General features: G+C 36.3%; 2 protein-coding genes across 3 annotated transcripts; one reads left to right on the plus strand and one right to left on the minus strand.

Moving 5' to 3' along the window:
* The first annotated feature begins 10,776 nt into the window (after nucleotides 1-10,776).
* LOC126714398 (COBRA-like protein 4) lies at nucleotides 10,777-13,383 on the plus strand. Its single transcript, XM_050414535.1, has 6 exons — nucleotides 10,777-10,933; nucleotides 11,040-11,119; nucleotides 11,317-11,773; nucleotides 12,305-12,452; nucleotides 12,538-12,815; nucleotides 12,907-13,383. The coding sequence occupies exons 1-6, from the start codon at nucleotides 10,882-10,884 to the stop codon at nucleotides 13,188-13,190; spliced, it is 1,299 nt and encodes a 432-aa protein (XP_050270492.1). The 5' UTR covers nucleotides 10,777-10,881; the 3' UTR covers nucleotides 13,191-13,383.
* Nucleotides 13,384-13,596: 213 nt separating this feature from the next.
* On the minus strand, nucleotides 13,597-18,310 carry LOC126714396 (COBRA-like protein 1). Of its 2 annotated transcripts, none has more exons than XM_050414533.1 (6): nucleotides 18,075-18,310; nucleotides 16,599-16,678; nucleotides 15,187-15,643; nucleotides 14,866-15,025; nucleotides 14,503-14,780; nucleotides 13,597-14,275 (listed from the first exon to the last, which is right to left on the minus strand). In XM_050414533.1, the coding sequence occupies exons 1-6, from the start codon at nucleotides 18,145-18,147 to the stop codon at nucleotides 13,986-13,988; spliced, it is 1,338 nt and encodes a 445-aa protein (XP_050270490.1). In that variant the 5' UTR covers nucleotides 18,148-18,310; the 3' UTR covers nucleotides 13,597-13,985. The 2 variants fall into 2 exon arrangements, with proteins under 2 accessions (XP_050270490.1, XP_050270491.1); XM_050414534.1 differs by having other exon boundaries at nucleotides 18,070-18,305.
* Nucleotides 18,311-25,443: the final 7,133 nt, after the last annotated feature.

The following is a 25,443-nucleotide window of genomic DNA, read 5'->3' on the forward strand; positions in this document are numbered from 1 at the left end:
TCAAAATCTTGACGTAACTTTGTGCGGTCACGTTTTGGGGTTTAACTTAATCAACAAGATATTCTTTAGGGAATCTTTGGTTGGAGGTGGAATAGATGGATGAAAATTTAAGGAGAGAAAATAGGAGTGGAGTCCTTTGTGCTCCACTATATACTCCACAAATAAAAATATGCCACATGTCCATCTAATTTATTAAATGCTAAATTTATGTTTTCTATTATTTCAATTACCTAAATATGATGAGTTATTTATTTATTTATTTTAGGAAATTAAAATAATAGAATGCATAAATTTAGCATTTAATAAATTAGATGAACATGTGGCATGTTTTATATTTGTAGAGTATATAGTGAAACAGAAAGAGTGTAACAGAAGATTTGGACTTATAGGAGTGAGTGTTGTTTGGTAAGAAGAGAAAGGATGAAAAAATTTTGGTGACGCTCAGACATTTTCTCCCTTGATCCACCAAAAATTGATCTCTCCATTTCTGAGGGGAAACACAAGTGATTTAAATGCAACCATGTCAGTTACTTTTCTACCCGTCTTAAACGTTGTACATGCATATTTTCAATGTTTATTTTTTATTTTTTTTTATAACTTTTTTCGTCCTTTTCGTTTTTTGCTTTCTTTGTGGTTTGTTCTTTTTCAGTTTTCACTTTCTTTCTTTTGTTTATTTTATTTTATGTTGTTTATTTATTTTTCTTTCTTTGTGTTTGTTTAGTATCAATCTTTGTGCTTTCCTTTTTATCCCTATTGGTTTATTAAAAAAAATGTAATAAATTTAATAACAAAGAGAAAAAAAAGAATATGTATAATGTTTTAATTTTTATATAATATTTTATAAATTTTAATTGATAAAATAAGTAATATTTTATTAAAAAATTATTTCATATATAATTAAATAAGGATGTAAGAGTAAATTTATACTAACTACATTTTCTATTTTCCCATTTTTCTTCTCAACCAAACAAATTTTTTTTTCATTCCTCCACTTTTTCACCACTCCAACCAAAAACAAATGAATGAAATTAAAATCTCTTATATCCTTCTACTTTTCCATCCTCTCTCCATTTTCTATTCTTCAACTTTTCCATCTCCCTAACCAAACTGGCCCCCTTAAGCTCTTGTGGAGGCTCCACTCCAAAAAAAACCCTTGGGCTTCCTAGGATTTGTCCCCCTAAATTTATTTGTGTTCTTGATTGGGTACAACCTACAATGGGAGACCCCTGGAGTGGTTTTCTCAATGGTGGATTGTACCCTAGCCCAATTTGTTGTTAGATTGCTTTGCATTGGGCCCAGCTAAGGAGATTCCTAATTGCTGAATTACCCTTTTGAGATCTGAGCAAGATCTCTAAACCCTAAACTATGTTCTCACTTTCTCTCGTGTTATTCTCCCCCAATTTGATTTTCCTTCCCTCTTTTATACCCTCCCTTTGGTGGATCCCACATGATAACAAAATATTTCACACATGTTGTGGGTCCTATCATTTTTAGGGTTTAAGTGGATCTTTGAGTCTGTAATACTATTTCGGCCTATCAAATCATTCATCAAGGGTGAGACCCTAAATCCTGACATTGGAAAGATCACCTAGTAATTTGTACCAGACACCAATTCTGTACTCGGCAATGCATCCATACTTGTGTTATTCTTTGTCCTCGACATGGCTAATCATCCTCGGTGGGTAGGGATGGCAATTTTTGCCCGACTTGCGGATACCCGGTTTGACCCTAATGGGTCAGATTTTACTCGGTCTGATAAAAAATAGGGTTGGGTTTGGGTTAAAAAAAAAAAAAAAAAAAAAAAAAAAAAAAAAAAAAAAAAAAAAAAACTCAAAGCGAGTTCGGGTTTTTACAAAAACCCGGCCCAACCCGGTTATATATATACATAGTTACTAAAATACCCTAAATGTATATATAGTTATAACCCTAAAATTTTCACAGTCTCACCTCACACTCTCATCTCTTTAGCCGCCTTTCAAGTCTTATCTCTTCAGCTTAACCTCTCACTCATCAACCTTACTCAGTTTCCACTCTCAATCTCAACTCAAGCATTCAAGCCTCATGCAAGCCCTCCCTCAAGCGACCAAGACAATCCTTGTCAACAAGCCCAGCCACAATCAAGCATCAAGCACCTCGCCGACAAGCCTAGCCACCATCACGAAACTCTCAACCATCGTGAACTACCCCTCACTCGTTACAGATCCACAACTGGATGGATTTGGGTTTTTTTCTTTTCGTGTTTTTGTCAGCAAAATTTGGTTTTGGGTTTTGTTTTTGTGAGCCAAATTTGTTGGGTTTTTTTTTTTTTTTTTTTTGTGTGTGTTTTGTTGGTGGGATTTTTAGATTTGCTAATTTTATTTCTGGATTTGCAAAATTTCTGGGATTTGTTGGATTTTTTGTATAGATTGGTTTGTTAGATCTTGGCATCCGTTTGGATGCCAAGAAAATGTTCTATGATGATTTGTGATTTTGGGTTTGTACTGATTTCTTTGTTTGTGATTTTGGGCCGGGGCCCGCAAGCCCCGTGGGCTTCGATGGGGCGGGTTTGGGTGCAACAAAAAAAACCCGTTTATTAAATGAGCCGGGTTCGAGTAACGGGTATAGACCTGTGGGTCGGGTCTGGGTATAAAGAAACCTGGCCCGAACCCGACCCGTTGCTATTCCTATCAGTGGGGGCCTTAGTGGAATCAGCTTTATGGACCATATTCTCATAGCCAAATCCTAAAGGGCCAGACCCTACTTAGGGGCAAGCCTTTCCTGTTACCCCCACCACAGCTCTCATTTGTCAACTTGGTTGTATTTTGTTTTTGAAAACAATTTGAAAGAACTTTTGATAAGGAAAATTGAAAATTTGATAAGAGTTCTAGGTTTGGTCAATGAGGGCATGAAGGAGCGTATGCATGACATGTTGCAACATTTTGGAAAGTATGTTTGATTCACATATTCATACATGTGGTATTCACAAATCTTGTTGTTTATATACTTGCCTCACACCAGGAGACCCATGGACGAGTGATATTCACACGTCGCATGAGTAGGCCTCCAAGCTAGCCAAAATGCTACAAAAGGGCATGAATTGGTACAAATAATTAGGTCTTGTCGCATGTTAATTTACAAGTGGGTATTCACATTGCCTATTTTGGGTTGGTTAATCTTACCATTATGAATTCCTCCATAAGTGATATTCAAGTGGCTTATGGATGGTTCACTTGTTTAGATTGTACTAATTCAGTAACAACATGATATATGACATATATAATCATGCATCTACAAAAGGAAAGATAAATATATAAGAGCGCACTGTTAGTTAGAGTCCTCAAAAACTCGTTGCTTTGGCATCTGTTCTCTCCTTGGGTCTGAACCAAGGTTTCCTTAACCTGAGCTTTGCTCGAGGTTCCTCAATCTCACTAAGTTTGGTTCTCAAGTTTCCTTTTAAATTTGTACAGCATTTCCCATCTACTCTGACTCCTTCAACCATCATATTTTCCATCAAACCCATCCTAAACCGATTCCTTCAACCAACACAGTTTTGACAAAACCCATCCTAATCGACCCACCTCGTTGTGGTCCAAGGGTCCTACCCCTAACCACTTAGTGCAAATCCAAATGGACAAACAAAATAAGTTGGTAGAAGTGTTTACTGTGGATACCAGCAAACTCAGGTGCTCAGGCAAATCTTTAAAATTGAAAGCAAGTAAGAAGGCAATTGATGATTTATGCAATACAGGCCTGGTGGGTAAACTTTTGGCGGATAAAATCATCAACAAAAATGCAATCAAGGCCATCATCTTAAAAGCTTGGAGAACAGCAAAAGGGATTCAGATTGTTGATCTAAGGGAGAATGTGTTTTTTGTTCAAATTTGCCTGTGAAGGGGATAAAAAACGCATCTTAGAACTGGGGCCTTGGAATATTGAAGGATTCCCACTACTTTTGAAATAGTGGCAAAATAATTTAGCTATTGAAGATATGGATTTCTCCAGTATTCCACTCTGGATCCAAGTTCATGATCTCCCCATTGAGTATATGTCAAAGGAAAATGCAGAAGAAATTAGGGCTCTTGTGGGTGAGGTTCTAGATGTTGATCTCATGGGAGATGGGAAGATATGCATGAGCAAGTTCCTAAGGGTGAAGGTGGAGATAAAAGTAGAAAATCCTCTCTAGAGTGGTTTTTTTCTAGATAGAAAGCCTCAACTAGACTTATGGATTCAATTTAAATATGAAAGAATAGTTGAGTTTTGTTTTCAATGTGGCAGGCTGGAGCACTTAAAAGCTAAATGTACATGGTGGAATTCTTCTGATGAAAAATTAATGCGCAAAGAACCATATGGATTTGGTCCATGGATGAAAGTAGTACTAATGAATAAAAGAACAACCAGATGGGTTGAATTTATTGCAAAAGCTGCTCAAACTTCAGATGAGGATGGAAAAGGGCGGAGTAAGGACCTGGGTCAGAGAGACGAGGTGCGTAATCTTCATGCATTGGGTGATTTAGAGAATGAGAATGAGTGTGATTCTAGTGAGACCCAGGTGAGTGTCTCAAGGAAAACTCTGTCAAATTTTGAAGAATTGGTTGCTCATGTCATGTCAAAACAAACCGATATTGGAAACTTAGCCAATATCCCCATCCAATCCCAACCAGATATCCAACCAAGTCTCAAAAATCAAAAGCCTCTTAACCAACTCTTAAACCTGACAGCCTTCAACTCCATAACCCCTATGGAAACATCTAGATCCCTCACAACCAAATCTCTAGAACATCACACCGCATCTCCACTAAATATACCCACCACAAATAACACCTCCAAACACACATCAGTAGCATAAGACCATATCCTCATTCCTTTGACTAACCTAAACCTTGCAGACCCACCCCACTTAATTAGGTTTGATTGCTCAGGCCCATCAAAGTTAATGACCAAGGCAATGCAACAAGCCATTATCAGCCCATCTAAAGCCCAAAATGTGGTAAGTATTGGAGCAAAGAGGAAGTTGGAGGAGGAGGAGAGCCCAACCCATTGTAGAGCTCTCAAACTAACCAAGGTGGGCTTTGGTTTACTTAAACTGGAATTGCAACTCAATTGTCTAAGCTCACTGAAGCTGCAACAAGATAAGAAGAGAAAAATAAAATTTTTGGCTAGAGAGAAAGCTAAACATCCTCCATGTTTGCCAATAAAAGAGGTAACCCATGTGAACTCTAGAAATTTGATTAATGTTGAGTCCCTTACATCCAAAAAGGCTAAGGAGGCGGGCCTTATCATGCCCCCACCTCAACCATGATTACCTTATCTTGGACTTGCCAGGACTTGGCTTGGGTTTCGGCAAAAAGAACTCTTAAAGCCTTAATAAGGGATATTGGTCTGGATATAGTATTTTTATCCGAAACTAAAATTCCCATAAATAGAAGTAGAAAATTGCTGGAGTCGTTGGGATTTTATAATATTGAGTATGTTGATCCAAAGGGTAAAAAAGGAGGTCTTATTGTTTGTTGGAAAACAGGGGTGGATTTGGAAGTCACATATAAATGCAGTAATATGATAAATGTTCTAATGTTCTCTAATCCTATTAATGAGCCTTGGTTATGTCTTTTATGTATGGCCCTCTAAAGCGTAGTGATAGAGGCCTTTTTTGGGAAGCAGTAGAGAAGGTGAGAGAAGCCTTTAGTAGAGGGTGGCTTTGCATTGGGGACTAACCATGTTTTTCCACAGGCAAATAAGAAAGGTGGGAAACCGGTGGCTAATCCATCCAACGGAGGTCCTAATGAAGTGATAGATAAAAGTGGACTCATCAATCTCCAATTTTCTAGCAACCCTTTCACTTGGTCTAATAGGAGGGAGGGCCTAGCGAATATAAAAGAAAGGCTTGACAGAGCCTTTGCAAATGATAAATGAAGGCTTATCTTTCCTAGAGCTACTGTTCACAATTTACCAGCTGCATCATCATACCACTCACCAATTGTACTCTTTATAGAAGGGGAACAACGTTGTAATAAAAGACCTTTTAAATTCAAAGAGGCGTGGACTAGGGATGAATCAAGCCATTTTGTTGTAGAGAAGGCTTGGAGAGGGGATATGAGGGGAACCCTGATGTTCAAAGTTTGTAAGAAACTTAAAGAAATAAAGAATGAATTCAAAATATGGAACGGGGAGTACTTGGGAACATTCAATCCAATATCAAAGAATGTTGGAAGCAGCTGGAAAAAATCCAAAGGGAAGATCCAACATAGGAGAATTTGAGTAAAGAGGCAAGCATTTATTTAAATCTCTAGGAATGGTTTCAAAGGGAGGAAACATTATGGAGACAAAAATCCAGAAATATAAAGCTGGCAGCGATAGATTTGAATACTAAATTCTTTCACCTCTCAACGATAATAAGAAGGAGAAGGAATGCCATAGACTTCCTTAAGAATTAACAAGGCATTTGGGTGTCGGGTAGAGAGGAAATTGGTAAATGTTTTGAGGAGTTTTTTATTAATTTATTTTCCTCTTCTAGCCCTTCTATCCCTGATACTCTTGATGATCTTATTTCACCAATTTTGTCTGAAGAAGATCTAGCTATGCTTTCATAGATGCCTATGGCAGAAGAGATTAAAGAAGTGGTATTCAGTTTGGGCGCAAACAAGGGCCTAGGCCCAGATAGCATATTAGCCCACTCTTACAAGTTCTACTGGAATATCATTGGAGGTGATATAATTGAAGCAATCACAAGCTTTTTTTATGAGGGGTTATATGTTGAGGGAAATAACTCATTCTTTTATTGTCCTCATTCCCAAAGGTAGTAATGTAGCATCTATGTCACAATATAGGCCAATAAACTTGTGTAATGTCTTGTACAAAATTATCTCCAAGTTGCTGGCCAACTTATTGAAGAAAGTTCTCGCAAAATTGATTTCCCCTTGGTAAACAGCCTTTGTCCTGGTCCACAAAATTCAAGAAAACACCTTTCTAGCTCAAGGGGTGGATGGGTTTAAAGATAGATACGGAGAAAGCCTATGATAGGCTAGAATGGAACTTTCTATTGAATGTGCTCAAATTCTTTGGATTCCCTAGCATGTGGATTCAATGGGTCATGCAATGTGTGACCACTCCTTCATTTTTCATCCTAATAAATGGTAGTCCTTATGGTTTTTTTAGACCAGAAAGAGGAATTCGCCAAGGAAATCGCCTTTCCCTTTTTCTCTTCATATTAGCAGTAGAAGTTCTGGCTAGGCTCATAAACAGAGAAGCAAGTCAACACAAAATCAAGGGATTTAAGCTTGCCCTTGACCTTATGCCAATCACTCATCTCCAATTTGCAAATGATTTGTTTATTTTTGCTTAAGCAGAAGATGAAAACATGGAGAGAATCAAGGTAATCCTTGAAACTTACTCTAGCTAGTCTGGACAGAAAGTAAACATTTTGAAGTTTCTGATAATTTTCAGTAAAAACCTTTTTCATGGGGTGAAAAATCACCTAGTTAGGTTAATAGGAATAAATGCCTCAAATAGAAAAGAAAAATATTTGGGCATTCCTATGGCCTCTGGTAAGGATAAAAAGGTAGCATTAGAGGAGATTATAGAAAAAGTAAAGTCAAAGCTTCAAGGATCGAAAATGAAAACTTTACCACAGGCAGGCAGAGCTACCTTTATCACATCAGTGGCGAATTCAATCCCTTCATACCAAGTAGCCTCCTTACTCCTACCAAAGCAAGTGTGTTCCAAGTTAGATGCTCTTAATCGAAAATTTTGGTGGGGGTAAGAAAGATGATAATAAACCGGGATGTTGCCTTAAGAGTTAGGAATCCATTTGCACACCAAAAAGTATGGGAGGTTTGAGCATTAAAAAGATAGAAGATATGAATAGAACATTAGTGGCAAAGATGTCCTGAGAAATTGTTAGCAATGTTGATAAAGTGTGGGTGAAAGTTTTCCAAAAGAAATATGTGAAAAACAAAAATTTCATGAAGGTCCTTATGCTGAAATCTGCATCATGGTCTTGACAAAGTATATTTGGTTGTAGAGATGTATTGAAAAATGGGCTTTGCCATAGAATTGGAGCTTGAGTGCAAATGGGGAATACTCAGTTAAATCGGCTTATGTTGCATTGAGGATCACAAACTCAGCCAACCATCCCAACTTGCAAAACAAAGACCGGAAGAATCTTTGGAAATTGAAACGTAATGCCAAGCTCAAAAACCTCCTCTGGAAAATGGTTTGGAACATCCTACCTACTTGCTCAATCCTCAACAACAGGTTTGTTCTCTGTTTGTTCTCTCTTTTGTTAAGTGTTATTTGTGCAACAATGCAGTTGAGTCTATTGAGCATCTTTTTATTCAATGTGATTGGGCTGTCCAAATTTGGCTATTGTCACCTTGGCCAATTAATTTGGATAGATTAAATAACCTCTCAATTTCAAATTGGGTGAAAATGATTTTGTACCCTGAAGACTTGCTGGGCTAAATAGTGAAAAATCCATAAATTTCCAGCTTTTTGCTGCAATTGTATGTGATCACCTATGGATGATTAGAAACAAAGTAAGGGTAGAGGGAGTCAAAAGCAATCCTATGGAGATTGCAAGACAAATATTAAGAGCTTTTGAAGAGCACAAACAAGCAGGGAGAGAACTAATCAAGAAATCATCTAGAGACCCAAATGGTATCCTCCAACTGCATATTGGATTAAATTGAACTTTGATGTAGCTATAAGAGAAGGATATAGCTGTGTGGCTATGGTAAGCAGGGACCATGATGGGAATCTTATAAAGGCGTGGACTGAGAAAATTAGTCCAAGAAGTTCTTTTCGAGGTGAAGCTGAGGCAGCTTGGTGTGCTATTCGTAGGGCAGCAGCTAAGGGATTTAACAAAATAATTATAGAAGGAGATGCATGGAATGGGATCCTCTGCAAAAATCAACCGTACGGTGTGAGAGGAAGGGGTGCTACCATACGTCTATACCATATTTCTCACTTGTTTTCTCTCTCTACTCTCTAGACATACAAGTCACACTTGAACACCAACCCAATATATAATATATTTATATGGGTGAGAGAGTATCATAATGTATTGCTTTTAATGGGCTAAACCAATGTTTTAAGAAGTAGAGGTTAGGGACTTTTTCATTGTGTGTTAATCCAAAATGCAAGCCCGTCCCATTAAGTGTCGCGTATGATCAAATAAAATATACTAATAAAATCCATACTACTAATCATAAGTTGCAATAAAATGGTCCACTATCAACAATGTGGTGATCACTATCTACTATTGGGTCTTACAAATGTTCACACTCCAACTAATCCAAGTTTTATTAAATACACAAAAAATGACCATGCTACCCCATAACACAACAAATGCCAGCATAGTAATTAATCCTGACCATGTCCCAAAAGTGGCATGCTTCATATATCAATGCACTTATAGTCAAATTTGGTCTAAAAACTCACTTTTGTTACTTTAATTAATCTATGATTCATAAATTATATTAATCTCAATACTCTACCACTATTCTATTTAAATAGCCAAATAGAGAGAGATATGTGAGAAAATGAAAAAAAAAAAAAAAAAAATCTTTTACTTCTATCTTTCAAATTGATTTTTCTAATTGTAATTTTTTCTTTGGGCTAAGTAAAGAAAGAGGTTTTAATTCATCTAAAGGATCCTAACTGACTGAGGGCCATAGGCTGAGTGACAAAAAAGACTACAAAAAGGGATATTTGAGAATTTTTACTGTTGAAGCATCCAAGTCTTCTATTTTGGGGTTGGTTTGCTACTTTGCAGAGAGAAGCATTCGAGTCTTCTAAAAAATGCATAAAGTTGGGGTGTCTTTTTTTTCTGAGAAAAGGGACTCATCACTTGTCCCTACACAGTCTGCTGGCCGAAAACTCTTGCTTCTGGCTGAAAACATGCATATGAAAGCAAGGTTTTAACGGACGAAATCCGAATTTAGTTGGCAACAAGTTCTATGACTACATATTTGTCAATATGGCCTCGGCAAAATGACCATGATACCTAACCTACCACATTTCCGTAAACTGTTTGCCTATGTCTGTGAATAATATATTAATATTGCTATTGTTCACATTTTTGGTTTATGAATGTTCACGTTTCGGTTTTGGAATTGGATATGAAAATGAACAAGTGATATATGTTAATCAGAATTCCATAACCAAGGTCCCTAACCAAGTTGCTAGAAGGTAGAATGGATTAACAGCTTGCTCATACAAAAAAGAAAAAAAAAAAGGAACTTAACCAATTAGGCGTCCGTTTAGTTAGGTGTTTTGGAGCCTAAAAACGTGTTTTTAAAAGCCACAACTTCATTTTGTAAAAGCAACTCTATATAATTTTTTACTACAAACATTTATTTTAAACCCAAAACACCATTTGCAACGGTTTGGCTAAAATTCAATACAAAGAAAACACCCAAAAGAAGAAAAAAATTAGGGAGACTATATAGAAAGAATTTAACAAGTATACCTCATTCAATCATATGCCTTAGTCCTAACTCCTAAACACAAAGATGGTTCATTCCTCATTGGGGTTATTAGAGTAGATTCCCAACACATCATGTCACCTTCAATTCAACCAGGACCGTTGGAGTGTTGCGCTCGCTATATTGTTTAGTCTTTGTGTCTCCCGCCTATTCTCTCCCTCGTTAGTCCTTGCTTCAAGATATGGGAAGCCAATCAGAAAACTCCAGAAACCCCATGAGAAAAAGAGTGACACCGACTTTACCATTTTTATTTTATTTTTTATGTATCTAACAACCTTTTGGTAAGCCATCTCTATAACCGACATTTCCTTCCAACAGTCTCTCTTTTCTTATATACAAACATTAGCCAGTAGCCATCCCCACTTTGATACTGGAAATTTCAGGGTACTGAATTTAACAACAATACTAGAAGCTTGAGACAATGAGATTTTTTGTCTCCGCTTTCTTCTTCCTTGTGTTGCTTACTTATACAGGTAAGCTTATAGTTCCCTAAATGCTAATTGGATTTACTTACTTCCTTCTTTCTCTCTCTGTATTATTCTCTTTCTCAATTCCCTTCATTCTGTTTTGTAATTGTAGCTGCATATGATCCCTTGGATCCAAATGGGAACGTTACAATTAAATGGGATATCATGTCTTGGACCCCAGATGGCTATGTGGTGAGTAAAAGCTTATAGCAAATTTTCCAATATCAAAATTAACATACATGTCAAAAAAATATGTTCGAAAAAGAATATATGTTGCTGATCCTGACTAATCTGTTGAAGATTCAAATCAACCCCGAAAAGGGTTGTTATGAATCTTATTGAATTTAGAATTGTATGGATGACTATGCTTCTTTTCCAATATTTGGCAGGCGGTTGTAACATTGAACAATTTCCAAATGTACCGCCACATAATGAGTCCAGGTTGGACCTTAGGATGGACATGGGCTAAGAAGGAAGTGATATGGTCCATGGTAGGGGCTCAAGCCACTGAACAAGGAGACTGTTCCAAATTCAAAGGTGACATACCTCATTGCTGCAAGAAAATTCCAACAGTTGTAGATCTGCTCCCTGGTGTCCCTTACAACCAGCAATTCACAAATTGCTGCAAAGGTGGTGTGGTGGCAGCATGGGGTCAAGATCCAACTGCTGCTGTCTCAGCCTTCCAATTGAGTGTTGGGCTAGCGGGTACTTCAAACAAGACAGTGAAACTTCCCAAGAACTTCACCTTGTTAGGTCCAGGGCCAGGGTACACCTGTGGCCCTGCCAAGGTTGTGCCTTCCACCGCTTTCCTCACACCAGACCACCGCCGCAAGACTCAGGCACTGAGTAAGTTACATTGTCCCTTCTTCACATATATTGAAGTTTGTCAACTGCTCCAGATGAATCTGTGTTCCACAATTCATTTTCTAAAACACCTTTCTTGTTTGAAAGATCACTTCTGTCTTGCAGAATTTGATTTTACTATAAATAAATGATGTTTTTCCAGTTATTTTAATATTTTGATTCAGATTAGGCCAAAATGTACTGCTGGTAGCCTGATACCCAACCTTTAACCCATGATCAATTTTAGTTCCTAAAGTTTAAAGTGATCATTTTTAATTCCTTGAAAGCTTAGTCCTAAATGAAATAATGACGCAACAGTTTTTAGTTTGGCCATGTCATTTAGGATTCTAAGGGACTGCTAAAAGCAAACACTTTAAACTTCAAGAATTAAAATCGCCAATGGCCTAACTTTTAGGATAAATGGTAGTATTTAAGGCTTCAGATTATGGGCCAAGTAATTTTTAGTCCTAAATTTGTCACTATGATCTGCTATACAAATACAATGGTTAACATCTTTCCTCTCATCTCATGCAGTGACATGGAACGTGACCTGCACTTATTCCCAGTTTCTTGCCAGGAAAAACCCAAGTTGTTGTGTTTCTTTCTCATCCTTCTACAATGACACAATCACTCCTTGCCCCTCTTGTGCTTGTGGTTGCCAGAACAAGAACAAGTGTGTCAAGTAAGTCTCTCCTTTTTAATATCTTGACTTCGATGCATCTATCAAGTTGCAACATCATATCAAATGATGAATGTTGGTTTTACAGGAGCGACTCTAAAATTCTTCAAATGAAGGGAATAAACACTCCGAAGAAAGACAACACACCACTGTTGCAATGCACACACCACATGTGCCCTGTCCGGGTGCACTGGCATGTGAAGCAAAACTATAAGGACTATTGGCGTGTGAAGCTTGCTGTTACAAACTTCAACTATCGGATGAACTACACGCTTTGGAGTCTAGTTGTTCAGCATCCAAATCTCAACAATGTGACACAAGTTTTCAGCTTTGATTACAAACCTCTTGTTCCCTACGAATCTATAAGTAAGTGCAATAAATTTCCATTTTTTACACTATTACAGGATTGAATTTCGGTTCAGGTGAGTGACAATATTCAATGTTACTTTATATGCAGATGACACAGGTATGTTCTACGGCATGAAATACTATAATGACTTACTCATGGAAGCTGGACCATTTGGTAACATTCAGTCAGAGGTGCTTCTTCAAAAGGACAAGAACACTTTCACCTTCAAGCAAGGATGGGCATTTCCTCGCAAAGTTTACTTCAATGGTGATGAATGCATGCTGCCCCCACCCGATACATACCCACATCTGCCTAATTCTGCCCCTAAAAGCCTACTTGCCTTATCAACATTGATTTCTTCATTGATTTTCTTGTTGATATCTATCTGGTGATGAGCTTCTTGGACTCAAGAAATGTTATGGAAAATTTTGAAGCTTAAGTTACTTTGACACAGATAAAAGAGAGAAATGGTATAACAATTCAATATTCTTTTGAAAGAGCCAAACTTGACTTATGGAGATGGAATTGTATTCTATGATACATGAGCTTGTGAATAGAGAAATCTATTTGTGTTTTGATTCCTAATACTGCAATGTGATATTAATTCTTCATCTATGTTTCTTCTTACAAAATAGGCAGATATACTTCGAAGGTTACTGGACAAAATATACTCCTTGTAGAATCAAGTAAGCACCTTATAAATAAGATGTTTCATTCACATGCAAAATCACCCTTTGATTCATCAAGGGATGAGATTTAATTGAATCAACATGCGCACGTGATTAATAAAAATACGAGTAAGAGTAAAAACAATATTGTGATCAAAATGAGAAAGTAGCTTCATGTCCTTGTTTCTTTGGGCAACACAGTCCTAGTTACTAGTTCCTGTTATTACAATCACTTTTACAAAATGGATGTGGATATCATACAAACAAGATGATTCAGTAAGTGAACATAAATACAACAGCTAGAAGCAACAAAAAGGTCGTTAATTCACCCACCCCTATCTGGTACAACAGAATATTTTGGTAACAGATCATAGCGCTCACAAGATCACATTTAACTGCGGCTGGAAGTAATAGCCCAAATGCATGAAACTTCAGTCAGTTTGCCTGAGTACTGGAGTCTCTTTGATCTGGCTGAAAATTTTATAGTATCACTTTTAAGTATACCAGAGATTAGAAGCTTTAGGCATATGCAAACATGAATGTCAAGGTTGACAAGAGGGTCATGACTATAGTAAGCAAGGAGATGTGTTGCTGGGAACTAGCATTTGGCGACCATGGATAGGCATCAGGAGGTGGCATGACACAATTATCACCGTTGAAATAAACCCTTCGAGGGAAAGCCCAACCCTTGTCAAAAGTGAAAGTCGCATCCTTCTGAAAAAGTACCTCTGACTGAACATTACCAAGAGGGCCAGCTTGCATGAGAAAATCGTTGTAGAACTTAATTCCCCATAGCATGGCAGTATCATCTATTGGAAAGAAGAATACATTAAATACATTTTGTCAACTTCCAATTTGTATTACAAGTAAAAAGTAAAAAATGCAATTGTTTTCAGAAAAATGATGACAACTAGTAATTCACTCTATACGTGACAGCAGAAACTTCCAATTCAGAACAACAGATAATGTGCCTTAACCCCCCCACCCCAACTAAAATAATAAAAACAGACCATCTGCATATTAGGATATCACTTACTGATATCTCCATAAGGTGTTAATGACTTGTAGTCAAAGCTGAAAGTCTGGGTCAAATTGCTAAAATTGGGGTGTTGAACAACTATGTTCCAATCTGAATAGTTCATCCTGTAATCGAAGTTTGTAACAGTGATCTTCACCCGCCAGTATTCTTTATAGTTAAGCTTAACATGCCAGTGGACTCGGATTGGGCACATATGACTTGTACATTGAACCAGAGGCGTATAGCTGTTCTTGCCAGAACCGGAAACAACTGAAGCTAGATATGGCGAATCTGCCCTGTAATCCACAGAGGAAAATATCATCCAGAAATAAGTTAGAAGTTAGAAGAAAGAGTTAAGTTGTTCTGATTAAGAGAACTTACTCAACACAGCTCCCTGGCTGGGTTATGTTGTTTTGGCAACCACATGCACATTTTGGGCACTGTACTATTGTGTCATTATAGAAGGCTGAGAGTGAGACACAGCAAGTAGGAGCTTTTTGAGCTAGAAATTGCGAATATGTGCATGTAACATTCCATGTCACTGCCATGAAAGAGAGACATGTTTGAAACCCAACAAATAAGCGAAATACCAATTGAAAAATTTATGCATATCATCTGCTGTGAAAATGAAACTATCACAGTGCTGGTATGATCCTCAAAGCTGAAAAAGAGCATATATAGATGTAATCTTCATTAACTTACTCAAAGCTTGTGTGGCTCTCCTTTTATCTGCTGTAATAAATTTAGTGGGTCTAACAACTTTTGCAGGTCCACATGTATAACCAGGTCCTGGCGCTTTCAGAGTGAAGTTTTTAGGCACTCTGACTGTTTTGTTGGAGGTTCCAGCTGAACCAACGCTGAGCTGAAATGAACCTGCCGCATTAGCTGGATCTTGCACCCATGAGCTGAGTACACCCCCTTTGCAACAATTTGCAATCTGCTGGTTGTAAGGTGTTCCAGGTAATAGATCCACAATCTTAGGGGTTTTCTTACAGCAATGTGGGATGTTCGCTTTAAATCGAGAACAATCCCCTTGGTCTGTGGCTTGGCCTCCTGTCATGCTCCATATTACCTCCTTCTTTGCCCACGTCCACCCCAGTGTCCACCCCGGTGTTTGAATGTGACGATATGCCTGGAAGTTGTATATTGTGACTACTGCCTGTCCATTCAACATAGATGCTGATTAGCTAACAGAAATGACATTTGATGATTTATAATGACTCTGCCAGCAGACAAGAGATGAGTTTAATATGCTCAACAGAGAAATACTTCACATGACTGTAGATAATGATGGCCGTTTGCATAATCAATCACTTCTAAGGGAATAAAGCCCTACAATTCATCCTCTTAACTAAGAAAATGTAAAACAGTTGCTCATCATAAATATCTCAACTAGGGATACTGGATTGAAAAAGAACAGTATTAAGAAAACCTCGATGTTGCATTTTGGATAAATATGGTAGACATTATAGCTACTGAATTGGTGAAGGAAATTGAGAGAATTTCTTCTCTCATAGGCAAACCCCCATCACTCTAGTCAAGATGCACATTAGCAACATGAACAGAAAATAACTCCATTGCTCAAAAAAATTACTCCCTCCGTCCCACTTTGTTTGTCCTGTTTGAAAAGTCAAACTTTTTAAGGGGACATCATTTATTGTCTTGTCTACCTTTTAAAAATGTATAAATTTCCAAAACTACCCTTAAATAAATTTATCAAAAAATTGAATTAGTAAATTAATAGGGGTATAATAGGAACATTAGTATATTAATAACTTTTATTTTTAGAAACAGGACAGTATTTTGGGACATCCCAAAATGGAATAGAGGACAAACAAAGTGGGACGGAGGGAGTAGATTAAATGATTTAAGTACTGAACAAGCAGCTCAAAGTGTAAGATTCAAAATTCAGAACCTTTTTGAGTTTTCAATCATATTATAATGCCTAGTTCTATGATCTCTCTTAGCTAGCCACAAACTTAGTCCATGCAACAAAATAGGCGAAGTTACTTGAGTAAGCAATGAAATATGAGAGATCTCTAACTTGAACATGCACTAAAATGACAGAGAATGTGCACAAAAGACAGAGACTCTATCAATAAACTAATACTCACAACATAGCCATCAGGAGTCCAGCTAATTATATCCCATTTGATTGTGATATTTCCATTTGGGTCAAGTGCGTCATAGGCTTCTGAAACAGAAACAACCAGCCAAAACAGAGCATCATTTTTTAGTTCTTTGGAAAATGAGAATTGCAAAAAGAAAAGCATAACAGAAACTAAGAAATAGAGAGAATACCTAAGCTTGTTCAAGTAGTAACAAAGCCAAAAAAATTAAAAAAAGTAATTAGTTTGGCTAATTAATAACCTAGATGGCAAGATGATAAGATTTGTATTTCTTTTTTTAAAATCATTATTACATAGTAGTTGAACCCAAAACTTCAAATTGTAAGATTAAAACTCTTTTTGACAAAATTTTCCATTGGAATGTAACCGACGGCCTCTAGTAATATATATGTGTGTATATATATATATATATATATATTTGTGAAGTAACCTCTAGTAATATTACATGACTACTTGTTGACATACAGGTGCGAGTGTAAATCCCAAATGGAGAAAAATTAAAGAAGTTTAAGAATTAATATAACATAGTTGGGCCCCCATAGGCTTAAACTTTTACCCTAAGCAGTGTCATTATATATTATATTACGCCCTCAATTATAGTCCCCCTAGGTGTTATCTCCCCAATACTACTCAATAGTCAATACCCATATCCTGATCATTTCCTAGTCCCAATAACAAAGAAGATATAATTCAGCTTATATCGCCAATTTTTTTAATCCCTTTTTTCATGGTACTATTTTCTGTAGTAAAGCAAGGTGAAATATCACATAAAGAACAACATAAATGAATTCTATAAAGCTTTTTTGATTAACAAAGTAAAACCCACTTTCTCATTTCTGAAATTTAATAAACAAAGCTTCCCAAATTCTACAAACGTTACTCCAGTTAGTCAACCACACCCCAAGAATATAATTCTTCAAAAACAAGACCCCCGCTTTTTAAACAGATTAAAAATCAAAGAAAAAATCATTAACGAAAATAAGAAAACAGGGTGAAGAATCTATATTTGGAAAGACTAAATGAAAAAAGAAAAACTTTTTTCATGCTACTATTTTCTGCAGTTAAAGCAAGGTGAACTATCATCTAAAGAGCAACATAAATGAATTCTATAAAGCTTTATTTTCCAACCGATTATGGAAAGAACTGAAAATAGCTCATGTTTCATCATCAACCTAACAAGGAGAGCAAAAGATCATACATGCTTAAACTTTTTGATTAACAAAGTAAAACCCACTTTCTCATTTATCAAATTTAATAAACAAAGCTTCCCAAATTCCACAAACGTTACTCCAATCAGTCAACCACACCCCAAGAATGGGATTCTTTAAAAACAAAACTACTGCTTTTTAAAAAAGATTAAAGATCAAAGAAAAAATCATTAACGAAAATAAGAAAACAGGTAAAGATTCTATATTTGGAAAGACTGAATGAAAAAAGAAAAAAAGAGTGTGCCAACCTCACCTGTTGAAGTGAAGCTATTGCATGAAAGGAAAAACAGAAGCGAAATGATGAATTTGAAGATGATGCCCATCATGGGTGAGAAGCCAAAACCGATTTTCTCTTCTGGTTTCAATGAGTGTCAGAGTGCTCAACGCAGAAACAGAGAGAAGACTGAACTTTGGAGTCTCGAGAGAAAAAGAAAGAACGCGTGGGAAGCTGGCTTTTGCTCACTTGGCAAGCAGTTTACGAAAATTCACTTTTGACTTTGCCCACCGAAATTTTTTTTTATCAACTCATATTTGAATATAAAAAATATAACAACAACGTTAGTCGCTTCCGCGTATAATTTTTTAAGTGCACATATTATTCCCTAAAAAAAAAATCACATTTTATGTAACCGACCTTTAAACTTTTATTTCAAATTTGTCTTTATATGTTTCACTTTAATTTTTATATTATAAAATTTTTCATATATATATATATATATATATACTTATGAATAAAATATATTGATGCCATGTTAGAGAGCTCCATGCCATTGATTTTCACTTGCTAGGTTCATGTTTTTCATTTATAAAGATAAGAATAAAATCCTTTCAAACAATTTAATATATAAGTACAATTTAAAACAAATATCAAGATGGAGGTCTAAATATATAATTTAATTAAGTATTTTTATATTTACTGTTAGATGCGTACTTTAATCTAGAAATAATTTGGGATTATCCAAAATCTTCAATATTGTACTTATTTGGAAATGAATAACTAGGTTCTCTCTTTTTTTTTTAATATTAAATTATACTTTTGATCATTAAAGTTTAGGATTGTATATATATATATATATATTGGTCTTGTATGGTTGATTATGTTTTCATATTGGTCTGGCCATCTATTTCCATAAAATAATAAGACCATTAAGTGCTCATATACGTTTAACTATTCCATGAAATACTAGTTCTAGAATGCCATAAAATCTAAGAATTTTATTGTTATAGGCAAAAAAACCATATTTGTCAAATTACTAATGAAAATGATGGCAAGTAAAAACGAATCAAACACAAAAAACCAAAATTAAGGAAACCCCCAAACTTTAAGGCTCACAATTGTACATGTGCGCATTTGTCCACATATGCTCACACTTGTATTAAATTATACATCTGTTCATTTACCGTACTATTTAAAACCCCAAATCACTTGAATTCGGCTTAGGACAAAACTTGTTTATGTTCATTTATTTAACAAAGGAAAAAAAAAAAAATTTATGCAACCTGGGTTGTAGGAATTTTTATACAACCCACTATGTGGTGGTTAAAAAATTCATCCATGTGTACTTATAGTCACATGATATTTTTAATAAATCATGTGACTTATTTAAATAATACACTTGATGCATTTTACTTTGAGGCAGTGAGTACAACATTCATGTACATTATTTGGTTGAAGATTAGAAAACAAAGTAAGAGTTGACTTTAAGGGTCTATTTGGTTGGAATGATGGAAAAGTAAAAAAAAATAGAAAATTTATTTGTTTGGTTAAGAAGAAAAATGAAAGAATAAGAAATGTAGTTTGCATGAATTTATTCTTATACCCCTACTAGCTTGTAACTCATGCATATGCATGGATGCATTTAAAAATAAACACATTTTTTATCATAAAAATATTACTTAATTAATCAAATTATTAGAAAAAATAAACATAATTAGATGCATGTTAAAATTCATGCCTAAATTTAATACTACTTATAATAATTTTTAATAAGATAGAAGGAGTGGTGATTTTTGTTGAGTAGATATATGATTGGTTTTTTATTTTTATTTTGTAGTAAATTAATATTAGACTCTTAGTATTTTGCACTAATTAACTTACTTAAGACAAAAATTAAAAAAACTTGATTAGACACATGACACAAAATTAGCCCACAATTGAAATTTTATTTGGAATTTAATTGAATTTTCTCTGAATGTTGGCTTTATATATATATATAAATATTACATAATATATAAGAAACAATTTTTTTTTAAAGTATATTATTTTTAAAAAATATATTTAAAATAATTTCAAACATTATAAAAGTGGCACAACAAAATTATCTCTATATGTGTGTGTAAGATGTGATTAATTAAATTGATTAAAATAACATATTAAAAAAAAAAAAAAAAAGGAAGAAGAAGAAGAAGAAGAAGAGAGAGAAAACCCAATAAACAAAAACAATTGCGTGGATAGTGGAACTTGATTCCTTGCTAGTGCGCTATTAGCGGATTAAATCAAAAGGAAGAAAAGCATTTGAAAAGGACAAAACAAATTGAGTTGTGGCTGGGTACGGGGCAGTCACCTTGTAAAAATAGACTTTTCCTCCTAAGGCTTCTTTTCTCTTCAATTTTTTCTCCAAATTAGGGAAGTTCATTTTTAGTGGGTCCAAAGAAAAAACTCCTAAATCCCACTAGTTTTCTCTCTTTAAAATCCATCAAATCAAACACTCCAAAAAACATTTTCTCTCATTTTTTTCATCTTTCCTTTTAAATAAGAAAACCAAAAATAGAAAACAGAAAACAGAAATGGATGGTATAATAAAAAAAAGAAATAAAAAAAGTACTAAACGAAGAAAACACAGGTTGCACATTTTTTGGTCGATTTCTTTCTCTTGGTTTTCCTCTTCAGTTTTCTCCACAATTTGGGAAGAAAACATTATGGTGAGCTTGTGGAGAAAACATCCGAGCCCTACTAGCTTTCTTTCCACAAATTCACCCAACCAAACACCTTGATAAATTTCTTTTCCTCCCCTTTTTCTCTCCATTTTTTTCCATCATACCTAAAATTCGCCCAACCAAATAGACCCTAAAATCCACCAAATCAAACGGACCCTAAGACTCTATTATTGGGATCCCCAAGGCATTGATGCCATAAATGCCATGTGTTTGATAGATAGGGTGCTGAAAAAGCGCAGTGAAGACCAGAGGTATGAGTTGGGAATGGGATATAAGCCATCCTAAGGGCCCTTTGTAAATGATTTTTCATGTTGGAAGATCTTGTATACATAATTTATTCTAGGATGCACAAACATGGATATAGACATGGTACAATTATAAGTACGACGATATGATGACACGAGTAATTTTTAAAAAATTATAACATGATATTGCAAATGGGACACTGTTATGACACGAATACGATATAGATACCACACCCAAAATAAAGTGTACGTGCATCCTAGAATTTATTTGAGTCAAAGTAACACCAAAAATGATTGTAGCACAAAGTTTATGAACTGAAATAAAATTGGCAGCTATTTAAGAGACTCAAAAGATGTTATTCATGATCTATTTAAAGGAATTTGTGTTAATACTATCTTTGCATTTATGTGAGATTGGTAATCTTTGTACATTACCTACAGAGAGTCGCTTAATATATACCTGTGTAAGGCTGATGATGCAGAGTTCGGTTGCCAAGGTTCGGCGTGATGTGATTAGTGGATCAAGTAGTTGTAACAAAGAAATCATTACGTTGAAGTGTATGAGGTCGTGTTGAGGCCATAGCTGCCAATTTTATTGGTGGATGTTTGTATTGGTAGGCATAATCCATGCAATGATAACAATCAATGGCCAAGTGAAGACCTGTCTTAATTCCCATAGATCTCACAGGTTGACCTTAAGTTATATGTTCTATTCTGAGACTAGTTCAATGAACTTCCAGTTGGATGATTGTAGTAATGAGAGGGAAAATAGTTATATCGACCTCTGCCTCTTTAATCGAAATTCCTTCCCCTTCCTTTGTTGAAGGATTTGCCTTGAAAGGGATTTGAACCAAGTTTGATAGTTCTTTGTGGTGGTCATCATTGCCATGTGGTGAACATTTTTGAAAGTTTCATCTTAGTCTATAATTGACTTTTCTTCTATGTGTAACATAACATGTAGTTCATCGAAGGAGACTTTATTACTCCTTATTTTGATCGCAGTACAGAATGGGAGGCACTCGCTGTTGGGTGACACCCACGAGTCCAGCCCACACTCTTTGTCAAAGCTCCTTAAATGAGCTTGTGAGAGAAACTTGTCAAGAACTAAATGAAGTAAGCTTTTATGTGCAAAAGTCAAGCCATATGTATGGAGGATGTATCTATTGTCTTGTGCGTGTCCTACAAGCTAGAGAAGAAAAGCTGAATAATAAATAAATGAGGTCATTCGGCCAATGAGTGAGTGAGAAGTCCCAGTGTGTGAGGACAGTACAATCTTGAAGAACTAAGTGAGTGAGAGCAAGTGAAAGAGAAGAGAAAAACACACAGAGTAAGAGAAAATTACGAGAGATATACAATAAGAAAGAGAGCAGTGAGTGAAAAGAAAAAAAAAAAAGAGTTTTTCTTTGCATAAGTTGTATCTCTAAATATTGTAATCTCTATTTAATATAGTGAAATTATGCGAAGTTTGTTCTGTAGTTTTTTTATTCAAGGAAAAAGAGTTCTTTACGTAAATTTTTGTGTGATTATGCTTCCATTGTGCTCGCTGAAATTTATTCACATTTATATAGAATTTTTCTCAACACTCGTGAGGCAATCCTTTTAGAGAAAACTATAACAGCTCTTCATCATCGAGGTTGACACCAACAGCTACAAGACTATTCTTGCTTCTTTGAGCTTGTGCAAGTAGGTAACAATAGAATATATCATTTCTATTCCTGATATGCTACATTTTAGCTTTGAGATTCGAAAGATTGTATCTGGAAATTAAGGTGTACGTCTTCTTGAGAGCATTCTACACTTCTTTGCTAAAGATAACCCAAACGCTTGTGAAAGAGCAGATATAGTGAGGGTTGAAATAATGATAGGTAATTCTTGATCTCTGTGAATCCAAGCCTGAAAATCCATATTCTTGATAGTAGTGTTTCCTTCATCATCGTGAAGAAACTGAACAGGATATATTCAAACATCAACTAAGTTTTTGCAATCAATAGAATCTGATGGACATTAGGTTTGGCATGTCTGATAGTAACAAGATTGGTGCTTGTGATGAAAAATTTAATGATAGATATGTGTTTGCAGTGAAGGACGCCATTATAAGCTCTGATACCATGAAGAAACTTCAATGCATTCTATTAGTTTTGGAGAGACTGGTCAAGATTTAGTTGATTATCTTGATTGAATGAATATTACAACAATACTCTGTTTTATATATATTATAAGAAACAAAGATTGGGAGGTCATCATAGTTCATCGAATCTTATATTTATATTATTAAAAATTGAAACCTAGCATTTAATGTTATTACGCTCACGTTGAGTCACATCATCATTTTTTATTTCTAATTTTTCTTATATATTTTTTTAAACATTTTCTCATTTAAGGTGACTGTAAGGACACAAAATCTGTAACGGCCCAGCGACGATGTTGGGCTCGCACACGGAAGGTCCCTCACAATAATATTTGTAGAGAGTGGGGTTAAAAAGCCAGCGTTGGATCACAGGATGGCATTTTGGGCCTGACTTTAGATGAACCAACATGAGATAAAGCTTTGGGCTGAATATTCAGGCCCTCCGACCTTGTATTGAGGAGGATATGGCTCCTCGGATACTGTCCGAGGAGCGGTGGAGTTGTCCCCGATTGCCCGTCGGCGGATTTTTTAGGTGATGTCCAGCGTATACTCTTCAGACATTCCCTTTCATCAAGTTCCTTTTTTTTGGAGCCCCCTCCTTTGGTCACATATCATTCTCTTTTATACTAGCCTACGTTCGTTGTCCTTCGTCCACGTGTAGGGTCGATCTTTCCAGGGCAGATATCTGTCCCATCAGTCTAATCCCTGAATTGTGGGAGATGATCCATAAAGCCTAAAAATCCGGCTCTGTCTGGGGCGATGTCATGTCAATGAAGGATATTTAAAGACTATTTTCGTGAGATATTTTCTGATCTTTCAAGTCTGCCTGTATCCCATTCTTGTCAATGGGGTTCTGGGCTTTCCGAGGACTGAGCGGTCCTCGGACGTACCCTTGAACCACATTGGGCTCACTATTTTTGGGCTTGGGCCTTGGCCTCCTTTAATTTGGTGACCTGTGGATTCCCCATAAGCTTGCGAGCTGGGCCCATAGAATATTGGGCCCCACAATAGCCCCTCAAAACCCTGCTGTCCAACGTCTGGGTTGGAGAGGTGGGTTTTGGTAATACCGAGCCTTGATTGCGGCTCATTTAATTTGGCCCTTGATCAACGTTGATGACTCTTCACCTCCACGAGGGATGCGCCGGTCTACGAGCCGTTTTTCCTGGATTTACGTACGTGGCCGTTATGCCGCGTGGTTATCTGCAACGTGCCTTTAATCTCTTACCATTTACGAGACCTTCCAGATGCAACGGTTACTGATGGTGTGGGAGAACGAAACGGCGCGTCCTACTCTGGATTTCCTTGAGGATTTGAATGTGTCTTATACCCTCTTCCTCGTCCCCTATATAAAGAGAGAAGACAGAGGGTGACCCTTTCATATCCGAATCCTTTACGTTCTTCCCAGAATCCATTTCCTCCATCCGGTTACTCCCTATTCAATAATACTTATCTCATAATCATCCACCATGAACAAACCCTTCCTTTCCCAGAAACGCCATGTCCCTACAAAACTCGAGATGGCTCGGTCGGGGCAAGGGTGGCGGAGGCTTAAGATTTGCCTCCCCATTCTTTTAGCCAAAATCCGAAGCAGGGACTCGTCACACCCCATTTCTGGTGTGACTGAGTCGAAAACATCCCTTGTCATCTCCATCCGCTCTCTCATGAGCATACCTAATAAGGCTCCCCTTCTCCCTCTTTTGCTCCTTTTACTTTCTTTTCATTGCTTCCCTCTTCTTCTCCTTCTTCCCGCTCATGTCCTCCATCTTCTTTTTCCCTTGCTTTTTTCAGCAACAAGAGCTTGCTGAAGTGCTTCCATGTGTTCCAATTCTTCTTCCTTGTCCTTCATTATTTTTGTATAAGGTTCTTCTCCTGATATGAGCAGTACTGAGGCAGAGATTTCAGAGAGACTTTGAAGGCGAATTCAGAAGACACTTGGTGGTTTACTTAGTTATGTTACGGTTGTTGTTACTGTTTTAGTAGTTCAATTTTTTGTATAGGCTTGTTTAAGCCCTTCCTTGTATGTTGTAACAGTTTTTCATATTAATAAAAATGATTGTTATTCTATTTCGTATGTCTTGGCTATATGTTTTAACAAATGTGAAAGCGCTGTTCGGCACAATAGTATAGCATTTGAATCAATAATAACTAAGGTCAAAGTAATCGTTCCTAAAAAGACGTCACGATAACTCTAACAAAAATATTATTCAACATGGCAATCCGACCAGTAAGGAATGAGACTTATCTTAAAATTGGCCGTGATGTGTGTTAAATGCTTCGATAAGATGTAAGAAGTAGCTATCCGAGGACGTGTT

Source organism: Quercus robur, chromosome 2 (assembly GCF_932294415.1).
Source record: "Quercus robur chromosome 2, dhQueRobu3.1, whole genome shotgun sequence".
Taxonomy (NCBI): Eukaryota; Viridiplantae; Streptophyta; class Magnoliopsida; order Fagales; family Fagaceae; genus Quercus; species Quercus robur.